Below are 21,114 nucleotides of genomic sequence, written 5' to 3' on the forward strand. Positions count from 1 at the left end.
AATTTTAAAGATTGAATTTCTTCCATGACCATGCCATCTTCCTTTTCCATTTGGTCCATTCTCTTTTTCATGGAACTCTTTTCTTCAATGGATTTTTGTGCCTTTTTTCCCCCCAGTTGACCAATTTTGCTTTTTAAACTATTATTTTGGTTTTTTTTTTGCATTACCTTCATTTTTTTCTTGATTTTCTCTGACCTTTGATTTTTCAATTCCTTTTTGAGCTCTTCCAATGTTTGAAACAAATTTCCATTTTTCTTTCAAGTTTTGCATGTGGTTGCTTGGATCTCACTGTCCCCTGTTAATTCTGTGCTTTGCTATTTGTCACCATAGAAATTTTTGATAGGAGTTTCTTGTGCTGTTTGCTCATTTTCCTGGCTTTTTTTTGCCTGTGGACTGGGAATTCTGAAATCTGATGATTCTGTCTCCTCTGTTGTTGGCTTGAAAGGGCCAGTGCTGTGGACTTATGGGCCTCTCTGCGGTTGGTGCCAGGGCCTGGGACTTCAAGGGGGTGGGTGTGAAGTGTTTTTCTGTTGGTGTAGGCCAGGATCATGATGTTGGCCTATACCCAGTCACTGAACTTGGTATATTAGGTGGGTGGGTGAGGGTGGCATGGAGAGGTGATAGTGGTGATCAGCACTCCTCTATGTGCAGTTTTGCTTCTGGTTACCCTTTATCCCATAAAAATTGACTTTCTGCCAACCTTTCAAGCTGTATTCAGAGAGAGTTCCCTTATTCCAGCTTACTGTTGGTTTTTGACTCCTGTCATTTTCAGACGCTTTTTTAAGATTAGTTTGTTAAAACTGTCAGAATGATTTCAGTTTTTGCTGCTATTAAGCTGCTATCTTACCTCTGCCTATCTCTGCTTTCCTTCTAATCTTGGTTGTATTAGCCTTGTTTGTAAAACCCCTTTTTAATATAATCAAAATAAGTCATTTTATAATTCTTAATGTTCTTCAACTCTTATTTGGTTATAAATAAATTCGTGCCTAATTCATAGATGACAGGTAAAGTATTCTATCCTCTTCTAATTTGCTTATATCACCCATTATGTCTAAATTATGTGCCCCTCTTGACTATATTTTGGCATATGATGTGAGATATTGCTCTATTCCCAATCTCTACCATAACATTTTCTAGTTTTCCCAATAGTTTTTGTCAAATAGTGAATTCTTATCCAAAAAAGCCTGAATCTTTTGATTTATCATACACTAATTACTACTGTCATTATTTATCATACATTATGAGATTTTATGTATCTAATCAATTCTACTAATCCATACCTCTATTTCTTAACCAAAATGAAATTGTTTTGATGATTACTGATTTTTAATACAGTTCGAGATCTGGTACTGCTAGGCTACCTTCCTTCACATTGTTTTTCATTAATTCTCTTGATATTATTGACTTTTTGTATTTGTAAATGAATTCTGTTATTATTTTTTTAGCTGCACAATCTCTGGTCAGTTGGTGAAACTTCATTTGTGTGAAAAATGTTTTGTAACTGTGTTCATATGGTTCCTTGATATGTCTTAGTAGACACCCAAGTATTTTATATTATTAATTAAATTAAATGGGATTTCTTTTTCTATCTCTTCCTGCTGGTCAATATAAAGAAATGTTGATGATTTATAAAGGTTGATTTTCTATCCTGCAACTTTATTAAATTGTTATTTGTTGATTCATTTTTTGTTTAATTTCCTATTCATCATAACATCTGCAAAGTGATAGTTTTGTTTCTCCATAGCCTATTCTAATTCTTTCAATTCTTTTTCTTTTCTTATTATCCTAGCTAGCATTCTAGTATAATACTGAATAATAGTAATGACATTGGAAATCCTTATTTCGTGACTTGTATTATTAGAAAGGTTTCTAGCTTTTCCCCACTATAGAAAATTTTTGTTGATAGTTTTAGATAGATACTACTTACCTTATGAGGAGGGCTCCATTCATTCTGCTGTCTAGTATTTTAATAAGAATGGGTATAGTATTTTGTCAAAAGATTTTTCTGCATATATTGAGATGATCATATGATTTTTCTTGGTTATGTTATGGATATGGTTAATTATGCTAATAGTTTTCCTAATATTTAAGCATTTTTATATTACTAACATCTCACTCAGTTAAGTGAATGATCCTTGTAATATATTTAATAATCATCTTACTAGTGCTTTAAAATTTCTGCATCAATATTCATTAGGAAAACTAGTCTCTTTTGCCTTCCAGAATATCATATCCTTTGATATCAAAGACAATAAATCCTGTGTAATCCTCATTGTAGCTCTCCAATATTTGAACTATTTCTTTATGGCTGCTTGTGGTATTTTATCCTTAGTCTGGGAGTTCTACAAGTTGGCCATAGTATTCCTGGGATTTTTCATTTTTGAATCTCTTTCTGAAGGCAATCATTCTTACAATTTTTACAATTCTTACAAGTAGATTCTTACAATTTCTACTTTACCCACTGATTCTGATAGCAGGATAGGTTTCCTTGATAATTTCTTAAAATACTATGCCCAGATTCTTTTATTGATCGTGGCTTTCAGGTAATCGAAAAAATAAAAACATTGCAAACAAGTACAAAAGAGCAGAAATAATAAATGCAACCTTCTCAGAACACAATGCAATGAAAATAATAATTAGTAAGGATACATGGAGAGGTAAATAAAAATTATTTGGAAATTAAACACTACGATTCTACAAAACTGGTTAAAGAACAAATCATAGAAACAATTAATAACTTCATTGAAGAAAATGACAATGATGAGACACCCTTTCAAAACCTAGGGGATGCAGCCAAAGCAGTACTCAGGAGGAAATTTATATCCTTGAGTTCATATATTAACCAATTAAGAAGGGCAGAGGTCAATGAATTGGGCATGCAAATTAAAAAAAAAACAACAACTAGAAAGTGAACAAATTAAAAATCCTCAAATGAAGACTAAATTAGAGATCCAAAAAAATCAAAGGAGAAATTAATAAAATTGAAAGTCAAAGAACTACTGAATTAATAAATTAAGACTAGAAGATGATAGTTTGGAAAAAACTACAAATAAAATAGACAAAGTACTAGTCAGTCTAATTAAAAAAAGGAAAGAAAGAAACCAAATTGATAGTATCCAAGATGAAAAGGGAGACCTCCCCTCAAATGAAGAGAAAATTAAGGCAATCATTAAAAGCTACCATGCCCAATTCTATGGCAGCAAATATGACAATCTAGGTGATACAGATGAATACTTACAAAAATATAAATTGCCTAGACTAAGAGAGGAAAAAATAAATTACCTAAACAACCCCATATCAGAAAAAGAAATTGAACAAGCCATCAAAGAACTCCCCAAGAAAAAATCCCCAAGGTCCAGATAGATTCACAAATGAATTCTATCAAACATTCAAAGAACAACAAATCCCAATATCATACAAACTATTTGACACAATAAGTAAAGAAGGAGTTCTACCAAATTCATTTTACGATACAAACATGGTACTGATCCCAAAGCCAGGCAGGTCAAAAACAGAGAAAGAAAAAGATGCAAAATTCTTAAATACGATACTAGCAAAAAGACTCCAGCAAGTCATCACAAGGGTCATCCACTATGACCAGGCAGGATTCATACCAGGAATGCAAGGATGGTTCAATATTAGGGAAACCATCCACATAATTGACCATATCAGCAAGCAAAGCGACAAAAATCACATGATTATCAATAGATGCAGAAAAAGCCTTTGATAAAATACAACACCCATTCCTATTGAAAACACTAGAAAGTATAGGAATAGAAGGGCCTTTCCTGAAAATAATAAACAGTATATATCTAAAACCATCAGCAAACATCATCTGCAATGGGGATAAACTAGAAGCCTTCCCAATAAGATCAGAAGTGAAACAAGGATGCCCATTATCACCTCTATTATTGAACATTGTACTAGAATCACTAGCAGTAGCAATTAGAGAAGAAAAAGACATTGAAGGTATTAGAACTGGCAATGAGGAGACCATGTTATCACTATTTGAGGATGATAGGATGGTTTACTTAAAGAATCCTAGAGAATCAACCAAAAAGCTAGTTGAAACATTCAACAATTTTAGTAAAGCTTCAGGATACAAAATAAACCAACATAAGACATCAGCATTTCTATATATATATCCAACCCATTTCAGCAGCAAGAATTAGAAAGTGAAATACTATTTAAAATCACCCTAGACAATATAAAAAATACTTGGGAATCTTTCTGCCGAGACAAACACAGGAACTATATGAACACAACTACAAAACACTCTCCAAACAATTAAAACTAGATCTAAACAATTGGAAAAACATTGATTGCTCATGGGTGGTATGAACTAACATAATAAAAATGACCATCCTACCCAAATTAATCTACTTATTTATTGTCATACCCATTGAACTACCAAAAAACTTTTTTACTGAATTAGAAAGAAAGAGAACAAAGTTCATTTGAAAGAACAAAAGATCAAGGATATCCAGGGAAATCATGGAAAAAAATGCAAAGGAAGGATAAATTGCAGTCCCAGATCTCAAAGTATACTATACAGCAGTAGTTATCAAAACAATATGGTACTGGCTAAGAGATCGAAAAGAGGATTAGTGGAACAGACTTGGGGTAAATGACCTCAGCCAGACAGTCTATGATAAACCCAAGGATCCCAATTTTGGGGAACAAAACCCACTTTTTGATAAAAACTGCTGGGAAAATTGGAAGACAGTATGAGAGAGATTAGGTTTGGATCAACATCTCACACCCTACACCAAGATAAATTCAGAATGGGTGAATGACCTGAATATAAAGAAGGAATGTATAAGGAAATTAGGTGAACACAGAATAGTATACTTGTCAGATCTTTGGGAAAGGAAAGACTTTAAAACTACAAAATGTAAAATCAATAATTTTGATTACATCAAATTAAAAAGTTTTTGTACAAACAAAACTAATGCATCCAAAATTAGAAGGGAAGCAACAAATTGGGAAACAATCTTCATTATATAAACCTCTGACAAAGGTCTAATTACTCAAATTTATAAAGAGCTAAACAAGTTGTTCAAAAAATCAAGCCATTCTCCAAATGAAAAATGGGCAAAAGACATGAATAGGCAATTTTCAATTAAAGAAATCAAAACTATTAATAAGCACATGATAAAGTGTTCTAAATCTCTAATAATTAGAGAAATGCAAATCAAAACAACTCTGAGGTATCACCTCACACCTAGCAGATTGGCCAACATGACAGCAAAGGAAAGTAATGAATGCTGGAGGGGATGTGGCAAAGTAGGGATATTAATTCATTGCTGGTGGAGTTGTGAATTGATCCAACCATTCTGGAGGTCAATTTGAAACCATGCCCAAAGGGCACTAAAGGACTTGTCTGTCCTTTCATCCAGCCATAGCACTGCTGGGTTTGTTCCCCAAAGAGATAATAAGGGAAAAGACATGTACAAAAATATTCATAGCTGCACTCTTTGTGATGGCAAAAAATTGGAAAATGAGGGGATGCCCTTCAATTGGGGAATGGCTGAACAAATTGTGGTATATGTTGGTGATGGAATACTATTGTGCTCAAAGGAATAATAAAGTGGAGGAATTCCATGGGGATTGGAACAACCTCCATGAATTGATGCAGAATGAGAAGAGCAGAGCCAGGAAAACATCGTACAGAGACTGATACACTGTAGTACAATCGAATGTAATGGACGTCTCCATTAGTGGCAATGCAATTACCCTGAACAACTCGAAGGAAACTAGGAGAAAAACCACTTTCCACACCCAGAGGAAACACTGTGGGAGTAAAAATACTGAAGAAAACCAACTGCTTGAATATATGGGTCGAAAGGATATGGTTGGGGATATAGACTCTAAATGAACATCATAGTGGAAACAACAACATGGAAATAGGTTCTGATCAATGACACAAGTAATACCCAATGAAATCACACGTTGGCTACGGGAAGAGTAGGTGGATGGGAGGGAGGGAAATAATGCTATTATTGTAACCAAGGAATAATGTTCTAAATTCACTATATAAACTTATTCATATGGAAAAAATACTTAAAAAATTTTAAAAAATAAAGTGGTTCAGAAGGAATTAGGGAGAGACTAGTCAAGTTCCTTCCTCACTTCCTCATCTTGGAGTCAGAAGTGCTTCTCCACATCCAACAATTAATAAGGATGACCTTTATCAATAAAAAGCTGAATTATTTTTAATTTCCAATTTTATATGTCATGGGAGATATTGCAAGATTTCTAAAAAAGTAGTAGTTGCTTTCTGTGAACTCCTCTAATTTCCCATTACATATCAAAACAATAATATAAAAGAATCATGAGCCCGATAAAGAATAATGAAAGCTAAATATATAAGATAAAATGGCTGAAATACTACAGGAAGTAATCATCTCAAGGATTAACACTGAAGGACTTAAATATTTAAAGAGTTCCTCCTACCCAATATTTTAACACAATAATTCATTCTATGCATCAGACACATAAAAGCAAAAGCAATCTTTCAGATATGTATTTCAAGTTTGATTATTATGGTCCCATCCTTGTCCCCTTACCTGAATGACTCAGCCTTAATACCCCTGCATACCACAAAAAGCAATGGGCAATAATTTTCCTAAGATACCCCCCAAAAAAACCAACTAGAAGAGGGAAGATTTATAGAGCAACATACTAGAGGGGAAAGAGCTACCTAAGGAAAAAGTTAAAGAAAATCAGTTGGGGTCAGTATTCTCCAAAATATAAAGCCGAGGTGCCAAAGAGCATGGAAGAAAACAATAACTAAATGACTGGTAAGGGAAGAAAAGTAGAAAGAACTCCTAAGGGAGAAAACTGAAATAAAATATTAGCTTATAAACTAACAAAATGCCTTAAAATGGTAGAAACATTAGAAAAAACTCAAAGGGATATTCAAGACCATAAACAAGTATATGTAACAGTTAAAATTATAGTTGAGACTTGAAAAAAAATTTAAATTTAAATGATCACCTAGGGAAATCCCAAATAAAATACCCAAGTCAGCTACCAAATTTTTATGGTGATTTAATTACAACAGGACGAAGAAAATAATAGAGTGAGAGAGAGAGAGAGAGAGAGAGGGAAAGAAAGAAAGAGGAAGAGAAGGAAAGGAGTTTAACTCAGAAACCACTCTGGTTCAGGCTGAGTCAACGGGGGCGTTAAGGCCTTGGAGAGCCAAGGCAGGGAAAGGGGTCAGCCCTTATCACTCACATGACCAATCTGAAGGAAAGCAGTCTGTGGGGCTCCTCCAACCTCAAGCTCCAGCATCGAACTGAACTATAGCCCTCCTCACTGGAAGTCCCGAGAACAACAGAGGCTGTTCTCTACCTCACTTCCTGCATCTCACATGTGCCAATGGTGGCTCAAGGTTGACTAAGGAAAGACCAGAGGTCTGTCCATTTTTTGCACATGTCTGTTGAAGGCCATTTACTCAAATAATTAAATCTTGAATTTGATGCAGCCCTTCCTAATCTTGTTACACTGAGTAGGGTGGAGAATGTGGGTATCCAAGATCTGGTTCTGTTATTCCAAGTATCTCTATTGTTATTGATCAGTAAATAGCTAAATCAGATCTTCTAAAGAATGGTCTGATTAGGGTGGAATAGTTTTGAAATTCACATATATCAACAAAGAAAATGAACCTATGCTCCTTAATTAAAAGAAATTCTATAGGCCTCCTTAGGAAACCTAGAGGATAACAGCAAGAAACACCAGGAAAATGCAAAAGTGAAACAAACTATTAAAAGATTAAGAAAACTAGGAATCACAACCTTCAGTGAAAAATATAAATGATATAAAATAAAAATAATACAGAAATGGAAGAAAATGGCATAAGCAGAACAAAAGGAAATAGTGTTAATATGAATTGTAAAGAATGTAACCAGACAACCTCTACATGATATCATGAAGAAATAACTTAATGATATACATCTCCCAGAAAAACAAAAACATACATACGAAAAAAATTCTTAATACTGTTACAAGGGAATCACTTTAAAAGACTGATATATATTAATTTAAGGTCGCCAAGGAATCAGCTATGTAATTCCTAAATGAAAAACTCAAGTCAGCCGTCAGCCTTTTTTGGAGTTTAATTACAATCGGAGCAAGAAAGGAATTAGAGATATATATAGAGAGAGAAAGGGGAGAGAAGGGAATAGGGCTTAAATACCCCTTCTGTTTAGGCTGGGCCAAAAGGCCCAAGCCCTTAGATAGCTGGGGCAAAGAAAAGAGATCAGTCCCTATTACTCACGTGTCCAAAATGGAGAAACAGTCTCAGAGGCCCCCACCTTCAACTTCCTTCAGAGCAAGCTTCCTCAGAGCCCAGGAACCACACCGACCCAAAAAAACTCCACCACCTCCTCGAGTCTCCAGACCCTCCTATCTTTAAGGAAACCATCCAAGTTGCCTCCCCTCAGTCCTCACATCTACCAATCACTCTTCATCAATTTCCCTGTCAATGGAGGCTCTCGCTTAACCCAGGACCGCCCAGAGGTTTCTGGCTTTTGCACATGTCTGTTGAAGGTCATATTTTTCAAATGATTAAATCTTTACTCCTTTGTTACAGCCCTTTCTAAATCCTGTTAACTTGAGTATGGTAGAGATTGGAATAATTAAATTTTGATCTAGGCTGCAGCCCTTACTCAATCCTATTAGGACTGAATAGGGTGGAGTATCTCCATTGTATCAATTCTAAAATCAATCAAGACTCAAAGAAATTCCTGTTCTATGCTTAAGCATAGGTCAAAGTCCTTTCCATTGTTCAGCAAAGGGTTTCTGTCCTAAAGTAATCTTAAGAAGGGAAGAGAAGGAACCTCCCATGCCAATGGGGTTCCCATTCCAATAGACTATCAGTAAGAAATTTTCCAAGTATGAAATATCCCAATGGTGAAATTTTCAACAATTATAAGCTATCTAAGGAAATTTGAGGTTTACAATCCCCCCTGATAATCATTGGGAGACTAGTCTCCCCATTGATCATTTAACATAATCATTTTGTAGTTCTAAATTCACTTCTAACTAAAGATATATACAATATTCAATTTCTAAGAGAAATTAGAATAGTGAGAGAGGAAATAGAAAAGAAAAGAAAGCAAAACCAATGTTTGCTAGGCGCATTGACAGAGAGCCAAATTAGGGGCAGTCCCTTTTGACATAAATGTTACAATAAATGTTCAATCAAAAGTTCAGTCCAATCAATCACATCCAAAGTTCATTCTTGATCTTCTTGATGAAGTGTAGGTTTTTGGCATCTTTCTGCAACAGTTCATTCTCTGGATATAAAAGTTTCAAGCTTCTTTCTTGAAGATCTTTTCTCGAACAAAATCAAAATCTTTAAAAATTTTTTATAAAAGTAAAATCTTAAACAAAAGTCTTGGATTTTTATAAAAATACAATCTCAAACAAAAAAAAATTCAAAAATTCTTAGATTTTAAATTAAAATACAATCCCCCCTGAAGTAAGTATTTAAAAAAAATATCAAGTTTAGCTCAGAATTCAATGTTCAGTTATGGGGGTGTATGTGTCAATTATCTAAAGAATAGAAAAATAATCAAAAACATAAGAAAAATTCAAAATAGACCTTGTATAGGTCCAGATTAAAGTAATTTCTATCCCACAAGTATGTAGGACAGAATGCAGTAATATTTCGCTTAGCCATTTGTAGCCAAGACTACAGGAAGTTGCCATAATATAAGAAGAAAAGAATTAGAATTCTATTTTGATGGGGAAATGTCATTCCCTTGTCTGATTTTTTCCTTCAGAGATATAGGGAGCCAGCATGATAGTCAAGCTTTGTACTTGTTTGAGTACTTCAAAAGGAGTGTAGATACAAGGAAGTCCTACGACTTAAACATAAGTTAAGCGTCGCAACCTTGAGTCTCACTTTAATATTTCATGTGTGCTCTATTGGCATTATTCAGGTTTAGTCTGTGCTCCTTGTTTTTATCCCTTTTCCTGGAATCAGACACAAACATTAATCACAGTCCTATAATATTTTATCAATAAATGGCAGGTTCCCATAGTTTAAAGCTTTTAGGCATATATTGATATTATAGCAAGAGTATATATATTAACTTGTATTACTGCAGGGAAAAAATATTAATATTAATTATGTGTACCTTCAGTACAAAAAATGAGAAAAAAATCAAATATTCTGATCAAAAAATAAAAGAAAAGAAATAAGAAAAAATAAGAAAAAAATCAGTAATTCAATATATTCTTGAAAAAAAAAACAGCATCCATTTGTCTATGGATTATTATCTCCAATTCATATGATAAGATAGAGTCACAATTCATATGATAGGATAGAGTCAATCAGTCTCAGCAGAAGATGCTTTCTTCACATGTGAGCAGTGAATCCAAGAGTCTCTTTCTCCAATCTTTATAGATGTTGGAGTAGTTAATAATATTTGGAATGGTCCTTCCCATGAAGGTTCAGTTGCTCCAGTTCACTTGAAATTCTTGATATAAACTTTATCTCCTGGGTTCAGGTCATGCAGAGAAAAGTCTAATGGTCCAGCTTGTACTGCAGCTCCAGATTCATGAAGTTCACGTAGTTTGTGCTGTAACTCCTGTATATAGGAAGCAATAGTAATATCTCCCCCTAATAGCGATGTATAAGCCGGGGAGAAAGGCTTAGCCTGGATAGGCGGATGTCCAAAAAGCATCTCAAATGGTGAAATATGTAAGTCTCCTCTAGGCCTGCTTCTAAGATAAAATAGGGCCAGAGGGAGAATTTCAGGCCATTTTAAATGGGTCTCAGTGCATAATTTGCCAATCATAGTCTTAAGTTCTTTATTCATCCTCTCCACTTGGCCTGAGCTCTGGGGGTGATATGGAACATGGAATTTTGGAGTTATCCCCAAGCAAGAATATATTTGATTTAAGACAGAATCGGTAAAATGACTCCCTCTATCGGAGTCAATACGTGCTGGTAGGCCAAAACGAGGAATAATTTTTTTTAAAAGTATCTTTGTAACAAAATCTGCTGTGGCTCGGGTCGTAGGAAATGCTTCCGGCCATCTGGTTAGTTGATCTACAATTACTAGACAAAATTTATAACGTCCAGCTTTTGGCATTGTAATGAAATCTATCTGTAGATGTTCAAAAGGTGTGTAAGCCAGAGGACGTCCCCCAAAGGCTTTTCCACGATATGCATGTTGGTTATATGCCTGGCAAATAGGGCAGGCTGAACATACTTTAGAGGCTACAGTAGTTATACCAGGGGCTATCCATACTCTCTTGACAGAGTCCACGATGCCCTGGGTGCCAAAATGACCATTTTTATGAATAGATTGGCAAATTTAGTTATAGAAACTTCTAGGGAGCAGGGGTTTTCCTTCAGATGACACCCATACTCCATTAACTTGTTTTGCTTTAAATTTTTGTTTCCCTTTTTCCACTTCCTTTTCATTATAGGAGAGTGATAATACTAAGAAAGCAGGAAATATAAGGTAATATAAGGTTAAATGCTCAAAACTTTTTGAAGCAGCTATAAGAATCTTTGGCTATAAAGGAACACCAATTAAAATATCAAGCTTTACTCTGTAATTACGAGAAATGGGAAAAAGAAATAATTCAAAAAGGAAAAGGAAATCAAGTTTCAACTCACAATAAGATCCTAAAAATTGCACACTAATCAGCAATTTAAAAAAGTGGATCTTCTAGAAAGTTACTTCTATTAAAATAACTGTAATGAAAATGAACAAAATCAATTTTTAAAAAATTACATGCAGATTATTAGTCCTACAAATATCACAACACCAGAAATACATGAAAGGTGAGTATTTTTATTAAAGAAAAGAATTATGAAATCAAGTTACTGGATTTTTTCCCTCTTAGGAAAAAAAAAAGAGGAGAGTGAGGAATAAGAGAACAAAAAGGGATCATCAAAGGACCAAAAAGAAAAAAAGAAAAATCCTCAAAAAACCTAAGGGGTTAAAATTTTAAAGGGTAATTTTAAAGAAAAATGAGAGGCATAGTACAATTAATACTCCATGGATTAAATCTCCTTCTGAACATGAGTAAATCAAAAGAACTGGGAAAGGGGAAAAGGAGGTAAATATACATTGAGGAGTTGGAGATAAACTCCCACTGAAAATAGTATAAGTTAAATAATTTCTTTATAGTATTGTAAAAGGGAATTCTTCTTTCTCTCTGAATTTACACTTGTGAAAGGGAATCCTTTATTCCCTTTCTCTATTTTAAGTTAACACTTTGGTTAACAATAACTTAAGTACCCCTACTTAGTACCTCACTAGATTGTGAAGATAGAATTAATTCTTCTTTGACTACTTTTGAATTGAATCAACAAATGCTTGAACACCCTTAGTACTAGGTGGAAGAGCTCTCCACCCTTTCAACTCAATCAGTAAGGAAATGAGAATTCACATCTCAGTCAGCCAGGAATCTGTGAATTCTTTTAATGAGTATTCACTTCTCCAGAAGGTAAGAAATGGTTCCCACAATACTGTCCCCTGGGTAGTGCTGGGCAATTTGGAAGCTGTGATTGACCCTTGTGAAAAGGGGTAGGGATAAGGAGCCACTATAACAGGCCCTGAATTTCTGGGGCTAAAAGAGTAGACTCAAAAAAGGAAGTCAGCTTCAAGAAGGTCTACTCAAGGAAGAAAATCAGCCTCAGGAGTCACCTTCAGCTTGAGTCATTGTCTTGACCTGACTCTTGGAGGGAACTTGGATGAGTGGATGGCTAGCTTTCACTTCCTATCTTCTGGAAAGAGTTTAATTCCAGAGGAAGGTCAAGTCCTGGTAGATTCAGCATGGAGCATTATGGCATAATTTAGTTAGATAGGCTAATGTTTTCTCTACCCTTTTGTATTTTTCTGCTTTCACCCTTTCCAGCTCTTTTGTAAATAAAAGCTATTAAGGTCATTTCGACTTTGAGCAATATTACTTGAATCAGCAACCAGCACTATTATTTATAATCTTCATATATTTTAGTCAAGCCATTGATTTTTAATCCCTACAGTATCTCAAAAAGAGGTAAAATAGGAGTAGCCTAGTGACTTAGTGGTATAGCCCAGCCTAGAGATGGGAGGTCATAGATTCAAATCTTGCTTTAGATACTTCCTAGCTATATGACCCTGGGCTAGTCACCTAACACCCATTGCCTAGCCCTTTACTAACTACTCTTTTTCCTTGGGACCAATATACAGTTTTGATTCTAAAACAGAAAGTTATGAGTTTTAAAAAAGAAGTAAAATATATAGGTAGGCTGGGGGAGAATAATATTGAGTAAGGCAAAGGAAGGTTTTAGATTAGTGGAATGAAAGGGCAATCTTACTGGGAAAGGGAAAAGGGAAAAATGCCCTAAATTCGTGCTACTGATGGGGAAAAAAACTTCTAGTTGTAGGAGGGAGTTTGAAACAAGTGCCATAGCTGTTTGGAAAGCATTCCTAAGAAGAAGAAACATTTATGTTAAGTATAGTTTAATTTGTTTTGCTGCATGTGAAGTTGATAGTTTCTTTGAAGCATAGCCTCTTGTAGCCTCATAAATTTGGTAAAACTGCAGCAGTTGCTTTTAATTTCTGAAAAAGTGTTGACATTCACTATGCTCACTGCAAGGATAAAAGCTGTTTCTGTCAAGGTCATTCTCAGGATACTCATTAATATTGCAGCTGAGATGACTACTCATCCTGTGAAACCACCATTTTCCAATATTATTAATTGTATATCCTCTTGAAGTTAATTATGGAACCAGTCCATTAAAGGTTCTCTCATCCTCACGTACCTACAACTAAAGTTTGCCGAGATATGAATATTTCCTGAGGTTTGATGATGAATTGAAAGTGTAGATAAAGCTAGTCTTGTGTGCCCTGGACAATTAGCCCTCAGAAAAAACTGTTGTTCTCCCAGCACAGGAATGAGTCAAATGACCAATTAGCACTCAAACTTTTAAAAAGTTAAACTTTAAAACTCTTGAACACTTGAAGAGAGGGAAACTCACAAGTAAAACTTTTACACTATAGTAATATGACCAATCTTTCCACAAAGTGCAATGCTGCAATATGAGTCTCATATGAATTCTAGTACCTGAACAAGGTGGCATAGGACTATAAGAAAGTCTATTAACCAAGATGAGTACACCTTTTATCTGGCCATGAAAGGATTATCAGCAGCATTCCTACTATTAGTACTTAATGTCCCCTGGAGTTAGTGATGCAATTTATCATGGTAGCAATTCACATCTTTCAACAAATTTCACCAGAAAATATTTTATTTGTATGCTGGATTATACAGTCACATTTTAAGTGGCTTGAGGATAAGTTTTACTATTTAATGATCTAGAGAACACTCATGGTTAAATGTTGGGGAATAGGAAAGAAAGCTTTCCTTATCTTTTTATTTCTTGGAATTACTTCCATAAACATAAAACAGTAGGTCAGAATTAAAAGACATGGTACATTCCAATGGATTTTCTTGAAATGAATTGAAAGATTAGAAAACTATTTTCTCAGAAAAAGGAGGTGGGCCTCCCAGGTCTAGAGAGAAAGTATGCCTATCAAAGACTAGGAAGAATATATTTACTGGTATCTTGCAAATCTAATCAAAACCTTTAAGTTAAAAAGCAATGGGGAGAGAGGAATCTCGCTTTGCATTTTGTACCTAAAGTTAAATGCTTTGGGGAAGTCATACCCACACACACAAATGAAAGTCAGCCAGTACTCTACAGAAATTCAAAGGAGACAAAATACAAGACAATAGAAACCAGTGGTTTCATGTGCCTATAGTCACATGTGACAAATTTATACAATGAATAACCAAAAGGGGGAAATTCTATACTGGGCCTGATTCATCTGAACAAAGAGAAATCAGTTGTTGGGGTGGAAATGATGGAAACCTTTTTTTAGTGGAGAGAGGAAAGTAACCTCTTCAAAATTTATGATAGAGGAAAGGAAATTGTACATAGTCTGGCACGTATTCTAGTTTGGGAGAATGTCAATTTCAAAGAGTTCAAAGGAAAGCTAAATAGGATCCTTTGAGTAAAATGCTTAAGAGGAAGCCATGCCATGAGGGATGGAGGGGACTGAAAATGCAGGGAAATAATTAAAACATAGAAGAAAAATGTAGTTTGTTTGAAGAGACTGATGTAGATTCATAGGGAACTTACCAATGATATAAAATATGTGAAGCTAGATTAGCTTAGAGAAGATGCATTTATTTATTCAATCAATATTGAAGATGCATTCATTTATTCATTCAATATTTATTAAGCATATATTATGTGCCAAGCATTTGCTAAATACTTGTAAAACAAAAAGAGACAAAAGACAATCCTTGTTCTCAAGAAGGTGTAAAAATGGAGACTTGAACCCAGGACTCCATTTCCCAAAAGTCCTTGCTCACTTCCCAAAATGCCTTGTAACCTCATCTGGGCTGAGAGCGAGATGGGGTATTTAAATTGATGGTATCCACCTAGGCTGTCTTTCCTGTTTCCGCTTGCAAGTAGAGGGTTCTTTCATGATGTAGGTGAGGTTAAAATGGGCCTCTCGGCCCATCTACCACGTGCTTCTCTTACTTGTATATTCTTAATTTCTCAACCTTTAATAAACCTCTAAAAATATAATACTTCTTGCAGAGAGAAACTAATTTCTACCTGCCTCAGTTTCCCCTAAATTTTAAACATAACAGTTGAATTTTAACTGTTACAAAGGTTAATGTCTAATGGGGGAGTCAACATGCAAACAAATATATTCAAAGCAAGTTATATACAGGATAAAGAGGAAACAATTTGAAAAGGGCAATTCACTGGAATTAAGAGGGATTAGGGAAAGCTTTCTGTAGAAGATGAGATTTTAGTTCACCCTTAAAGGAAGCCAGGGTGGTCAAGTCAAGATCAGAGGAGCATATTCTAGGCATAGGGTCTTGGAGTTTGTTGTTTGTGGAACAGTCAGAGGCAAGAATGGATATGAGATTGTGGACCAATAATATAAAATTAGTGTGAGGAATGTTAAAAGTTCAGAAAGAGGGGGCAGCTGGGCAGCTCAGTGGATTGAGAGCCAGGCCTAGAGATGGGAGGTACTAGGTTCAAATCTGGACTCAGACACTTCCCAGCTGTGTGACCCTGGGCAAGTCACTTGACCCCCATTGCCTAGCCCTTACCACTCTTCTGCCTTGGAGTTAATACACAGTATTGACTCCAAGACGGAAGGTAAGGGTTTAAAAAAAAAAAAGTTCAGAAAGATGTGGGGCTGCAAAGGGAAACTAAGAACAAAGTATAAGTTTTGTTTTAAACACTATGGAGAGAAAAAGTAGGATCAAAAAGGGATAGGAAATTTGCTTGGGATTGATGTGATTATGATAAACAACAATAAGTGAGAAGTTAAAGCTACTCAATTCTGCAAAGTAGAATGATCTATATATTGGAAAAAAAAAACAGAACAAAAAATGACTTATAAGGCAATGATGGCAAACTCTGAGAGACTGAGTACCCAAATTGCCATATGTGAGCTCTCCCTCCCCTCCTTTAGACAAGGGAGGGAGGAAGCATCCTCATTGGGTTGCTGGGCAGAGGGGCAGGTCATGTGTGAAATGTCCTCAGGTGTGTGTGGAGAGGAGGAAGGGAGCAGTCCCCTCTGGCATTTGTGTCCTAGTTCCTCCAACATGGCTATAAGGAAACTAATATGCAAGATAATTAAGGAAAGAGTAAAGAAAGAATAGTATTTATCTGTCCATTATGAATTCAAGTCATCTGGTTCAAATAAATTATATACTCAGATCCCAAGAGAACCGAGAAATGTGAATACTACATGGCCTAATTAATAAGTTGTGATATTTGAAAGATCTTGGAAAATGAGAGAGGATGGCAAAATTGGAGAAGGGCAAATGCAAGAAGAAAACAGAATCTGTAAATTCTGCCAGTGAGCTTGATGCCAATTCTTTGCAAAATTAGGCACATAGTTTTGAAACATCTAGAAAGGGAAGCAATAATGATAAAGTATGGCTAAAACAAGAAAAGTCATGCTGGTTCTTTTAGAGGTGGCAAAGAATAAGAAATTGAGGGGGATGACTATCAATTGGGGAATAGCTAAACAAAATATTGTACAGGTTGGTGATGGAATACTATTATGTTATAAGGAATGATGATCAGGTTGATTTCAGAAAAAGCTGGAAAGATCTACATGAACACATGCTGAGCAAAATATGTAGAACTGAGAGAACATCGTACACAGTAAGTGCAATATCTTATGTTGATCAACTGTGAAAGACTTACTTTCACCTATACAATGAACCAGGACAATTCTGAAGGACTTATGATAAAGAATGCTACCCATCTCCAGAGATAGAACTGTTGGAATTGGATAAAGACAAAAGCATACTGTATATATAATTTATGAATAATGTGAAAAACAGTATGCTCTTACCAATGACCAATATGGAAGTATGTTTTGAATAATAATATATGTATAACCCAGATCAAATTCCTTACTATTTTCAAGAGGGGGGAAGAGAAAAAGAGACGATTTGGCCCTAATAATTTCAGAAAATAGATGTTGAAAATTGTTATTACATATAATTAGGAAAATAAAATTTTATTGAATTTTTTTAAAAGTTCTGCTGACATAACTTCATTTCATTACAACTTATTAAGCTTAGTAGATGTTGGAAATGTTGTAGATATAGCACACCCAGATTTTCACAAAATTAATGATTAAATGTTTAATGTTTTATAGGTAAGGCATAAATATTGATTAAGAAACAAACCAAATAGATTCAGTACTTGTTGAATGGCTAACTCTAAAGATTACTAGTAAATGATTCAATGTCAATATGGCAAGAGCTTTATTGTGGAGTACCTTATGAATCTGTAACATATATTAGTACATGTGTACTGACAAATATAGGCATAGATGATAATGTGGTAAATAATTCTGAGAGAAAGAGTTCCAGGTATTTTAAATCAATTTATTAATTAAGTCATCCAATAAGCAATAAATTAATGGTCAATGATTTTCTAATCAAAGACCAAGACAGATGGTCTTGGATCATCTTAAATGTCTATCTTCTTATCAGTACATTACTGGGTCCTCCCCTGACCAGAAAAAAAGGCAAATGTAATTTTTGGACAGTTAATGAGATGAGCTAAAAGGTCCCTCCTCATTGAGGGGGTAAGATCAACTGATAAAGTGACTTAGTCAGGAGGTTTTTAGCAGCTTCTAGCAATCTGGGAAAGGAAAACAACTTTATTTTGGTTAAGTTTCTCTTTCATAATCCAAGTTACTCCAAACCTCAATGAGGGGAGCAAGGATTGAAGCTCATATCCATCCCCGCCTAACAGTCTAATTCAATCTAGGTCCAGGTTACAGAGTAAACAGAAAATGGGTTCTCAGCTGGATGACTTGCATATAAATTGGATTAAACTGAGGCAGAGTTACACAAAGTCATCAGCATCATTCTCTCTTCCAGAATCATTGAAATGCAGTGGCAAGACAAAAGTCAAGATGATTGCTGATGGCTTAGGATGCAGTGGATGATCTTGGCTTCTTCCCCGTCTAAGTGTTCCATGACATCTTCTTCAGTCACTGGAACAAACTGTTGTCATCTGTTTTTAATGGGGGAAGACTAAACATACTTAGGGTAGACTCATTCCTACCTCACTGATGGTTCTGAGATCTGCTTGCTATTGTCATCCTACCCAGAGGCCTTACCAGGGTGTGGATACTGTGCATGCTTTAATTTCTTGGAGCTATAAATGAGAGCTGGTTGGCAGGTGGACACCCAAATAGGAAAGTAGCCCCGATAACAACTTGGCAAGACTCCACACCACAGTTACTAGTTTTCCCTGAATGCTTCATACCACAGTCCAATCTAGTTAATGAGCAGATGCCATAAGAGCAAGTATGTGCTGACATGCCTAGAATTGACCGGAAGGCACTTCTCTTGCAGTGTAAGAGATGGCCTTTTGATAGAGAAGGGAACATGAGAAATTAATTTTAATAATCAAATGATATATAGCATGAAAATTAATTTTCCTCATTATATTCTAATTTGCAATAATGTGAAGGCAAAAAAAGCATAATGTGGTCATAGGCTACATTAAGAAAGTAACATTAAGGTATGAGATAGGATACAGATAGATAGATAGGTAGAGAGTCCTTAGCAGTCAATCTTAAGGTCGAGATGTTGAACAGTCAAAGAAAATTTTATCATAGAAACACAGATTCACAATAAAAAAGGGAATATGGGCATAGTCTCATTTAAGTTCCCCATTAAAAAAAAAATAAAAACCCTTACCTTCAGTCTTGGAGTCAATATTGTGTATTGGCTCGAAGGCAGAAGAGTGGTAATGGCTAGGCAATGGGGGTCAAGTGACTTGCCCAAGGTCACACAGCTGGGAAGTGTCTGAGGCCAGATTTGAACCTAGAACCTCCTGTGTCTAGGCCTGACTCTCAATCCACTGAGCCACCCAGCTGCCCCTAGATCACCATTTTAAAGATGAGAAAAGTCAAGAACAAAAGTAAAGTGACTTGTCCAAAGCCCTATGTAACATATAGGAATCAAGACTCAAAACCCAGGGTCTCTAATTCCAAATTTCCTCTTCATTCTATTTTACTATGCTGCTTTAAGTTTGACTTACCACAAGCTATGTAGTCTCCATTGGAAGCCAATCCAACAAAATTCTTTTCATTGATATGGCCCTTGAAGGAACGCAAACAGTGTGGTTTCCCTACATTCCACAACTTCAGCTGGCTATCAGTTGACCTGAGGTTAAGCACAAGAGTTAAAATATATTTGAGCTCTCCTAGCACAACACAATTAAATCAATTTGCCAGCTTCCTCAGAACAAAGGTTTTGCTTTATTTCAGTGATCTCTATGTCTTACTTAAGTTAATTTTCACAATACTTTAAAAACCTATTGAATGATACTTTATTTTAAATAATGCCATTTCCCAGATATTTTTCTCCCTTTAGGGGGTCTCAACAACAAGAAGAAATTGCATTTTTCTTTTTAAAAAAAATGTAAAGTAATTTTTATGACACTCCTATTTTTTTCTGGTTCATTACAATTAAAGATCTAGAGATGGATGGAAACTTAGATATTCAGACTCATTCTTTCATTTTCACAAGTGAGCAAACCATGGATAAGCAAGATTATGTGGCTTGCCCACCAAAAAGGTGACAGTTATCACCTGAATATCTTTCAAGAGTAATTTTTAAATTTTTCAAATAAACTTGTTGGTAAATTTTGTGTATTCAAATGCTTGTGGACATAACAATATAACTAATAAAACAATAAGAAGAAAATTAGGAAAACAAGTTAAAATGCATCAGACAGCTACATTTAAAAAAGAACTAATGAAATTAATTTGTTCATTCCAATTAAATACTAACAATTAAAATATTCTCTTTGAAATGTAATTGCTGAAATTATCAGCAAACCATAAAAAAGTCTTTGAAGGCAAAGATATTATTTTTTATCTTTATTTCCCCAATGCCAATTATACTATAGAATTAATGTGTTATTAACATGTTATTCATAAATAAGCCAAATTGAAAAAAAAACAAAAATGAAATGTTATTTCACGATAGTTCAAATGAAAGAGTGTCAAATATTTGGGGCAAGTTACTTTTATACATGTTGAATGATAATCATTCTGCACAATTGTGCATGGTTTGTATCAATTCTATTGCAGCTGAGCACTTTTCATTATTTCCAATAAAACAATGATGTATAATATTCTGATCAGTCATTCACCAATTGATAAGCAGTACCATATATAAACCTAAGCACTGGTATTGCTGCTTCAAAAGGTATAAATAGTTTAGGAACTTTTAGGACAAAGTTCTATACTGTTTTCAAGAATTGATGGACCAATTCACAAATTCCAAAACTGCATTAATGTGCCTATTTTTCCACAGCCTATCAATATTTGTAAATTTTAAATATAAAAATTAAATTAAACTTTTTAAATATTATAAATTTTAAATACTAAATATTAAATAAAAAATAAATTTATTTAAATGAAAGCCAATCTTTTGGGTATGGGTGTGAGATGAAACCTGAAAGTTGTTTTATTTATTCAATTATTAGTGATCCAGAGAAATTTTTCATATTATTGTTAGTTT

At 34.8% G+C, this 21,114-nt stretch overlaps 1 protein-coding gene across 4 annotated transcripts in view; it reads right to left on the reverse strand.

The window, feature by feature from the left end:
• The window catches only part of COP1 (COP1 E3 ubiquitin ligase), a 329,094-nt gene that overhangs the window by 59,409 nt on the left and 248,571 nt on the right, over window positions 1–21,114 (reverse strand). For all 4 annotated transcript variants that reach the window (XM_007480833.3, XM_007480832.3, XM_056815582.1 and 1 more), the window contains one exon: window positions 19,625–19,749. In XM_007480833.3, the coding sequence (XP_007480895.2) occupies window positions 19,625–19,749 (125 nt within the window). The remainder of the gene's footprint in view (window positions 1–19,624; window positions 19,750–21,114) is intronic.

The sequence above is a fragment of the Monodelphis domestica genome, chromosome 2 (genome assembly GCF_027887165.1).
Source record: "Monodelphis domestica isolate mMonDom1 chromosome 2, mMonDom1.pri, whole genome shotgun sequence".
Lineage (NCBI taxonomy): Eukaryota > Metazoa > Chordata > Mammalia > Didelphimorphia > Didelphidae > Monodelphis > Monodelphis domestica.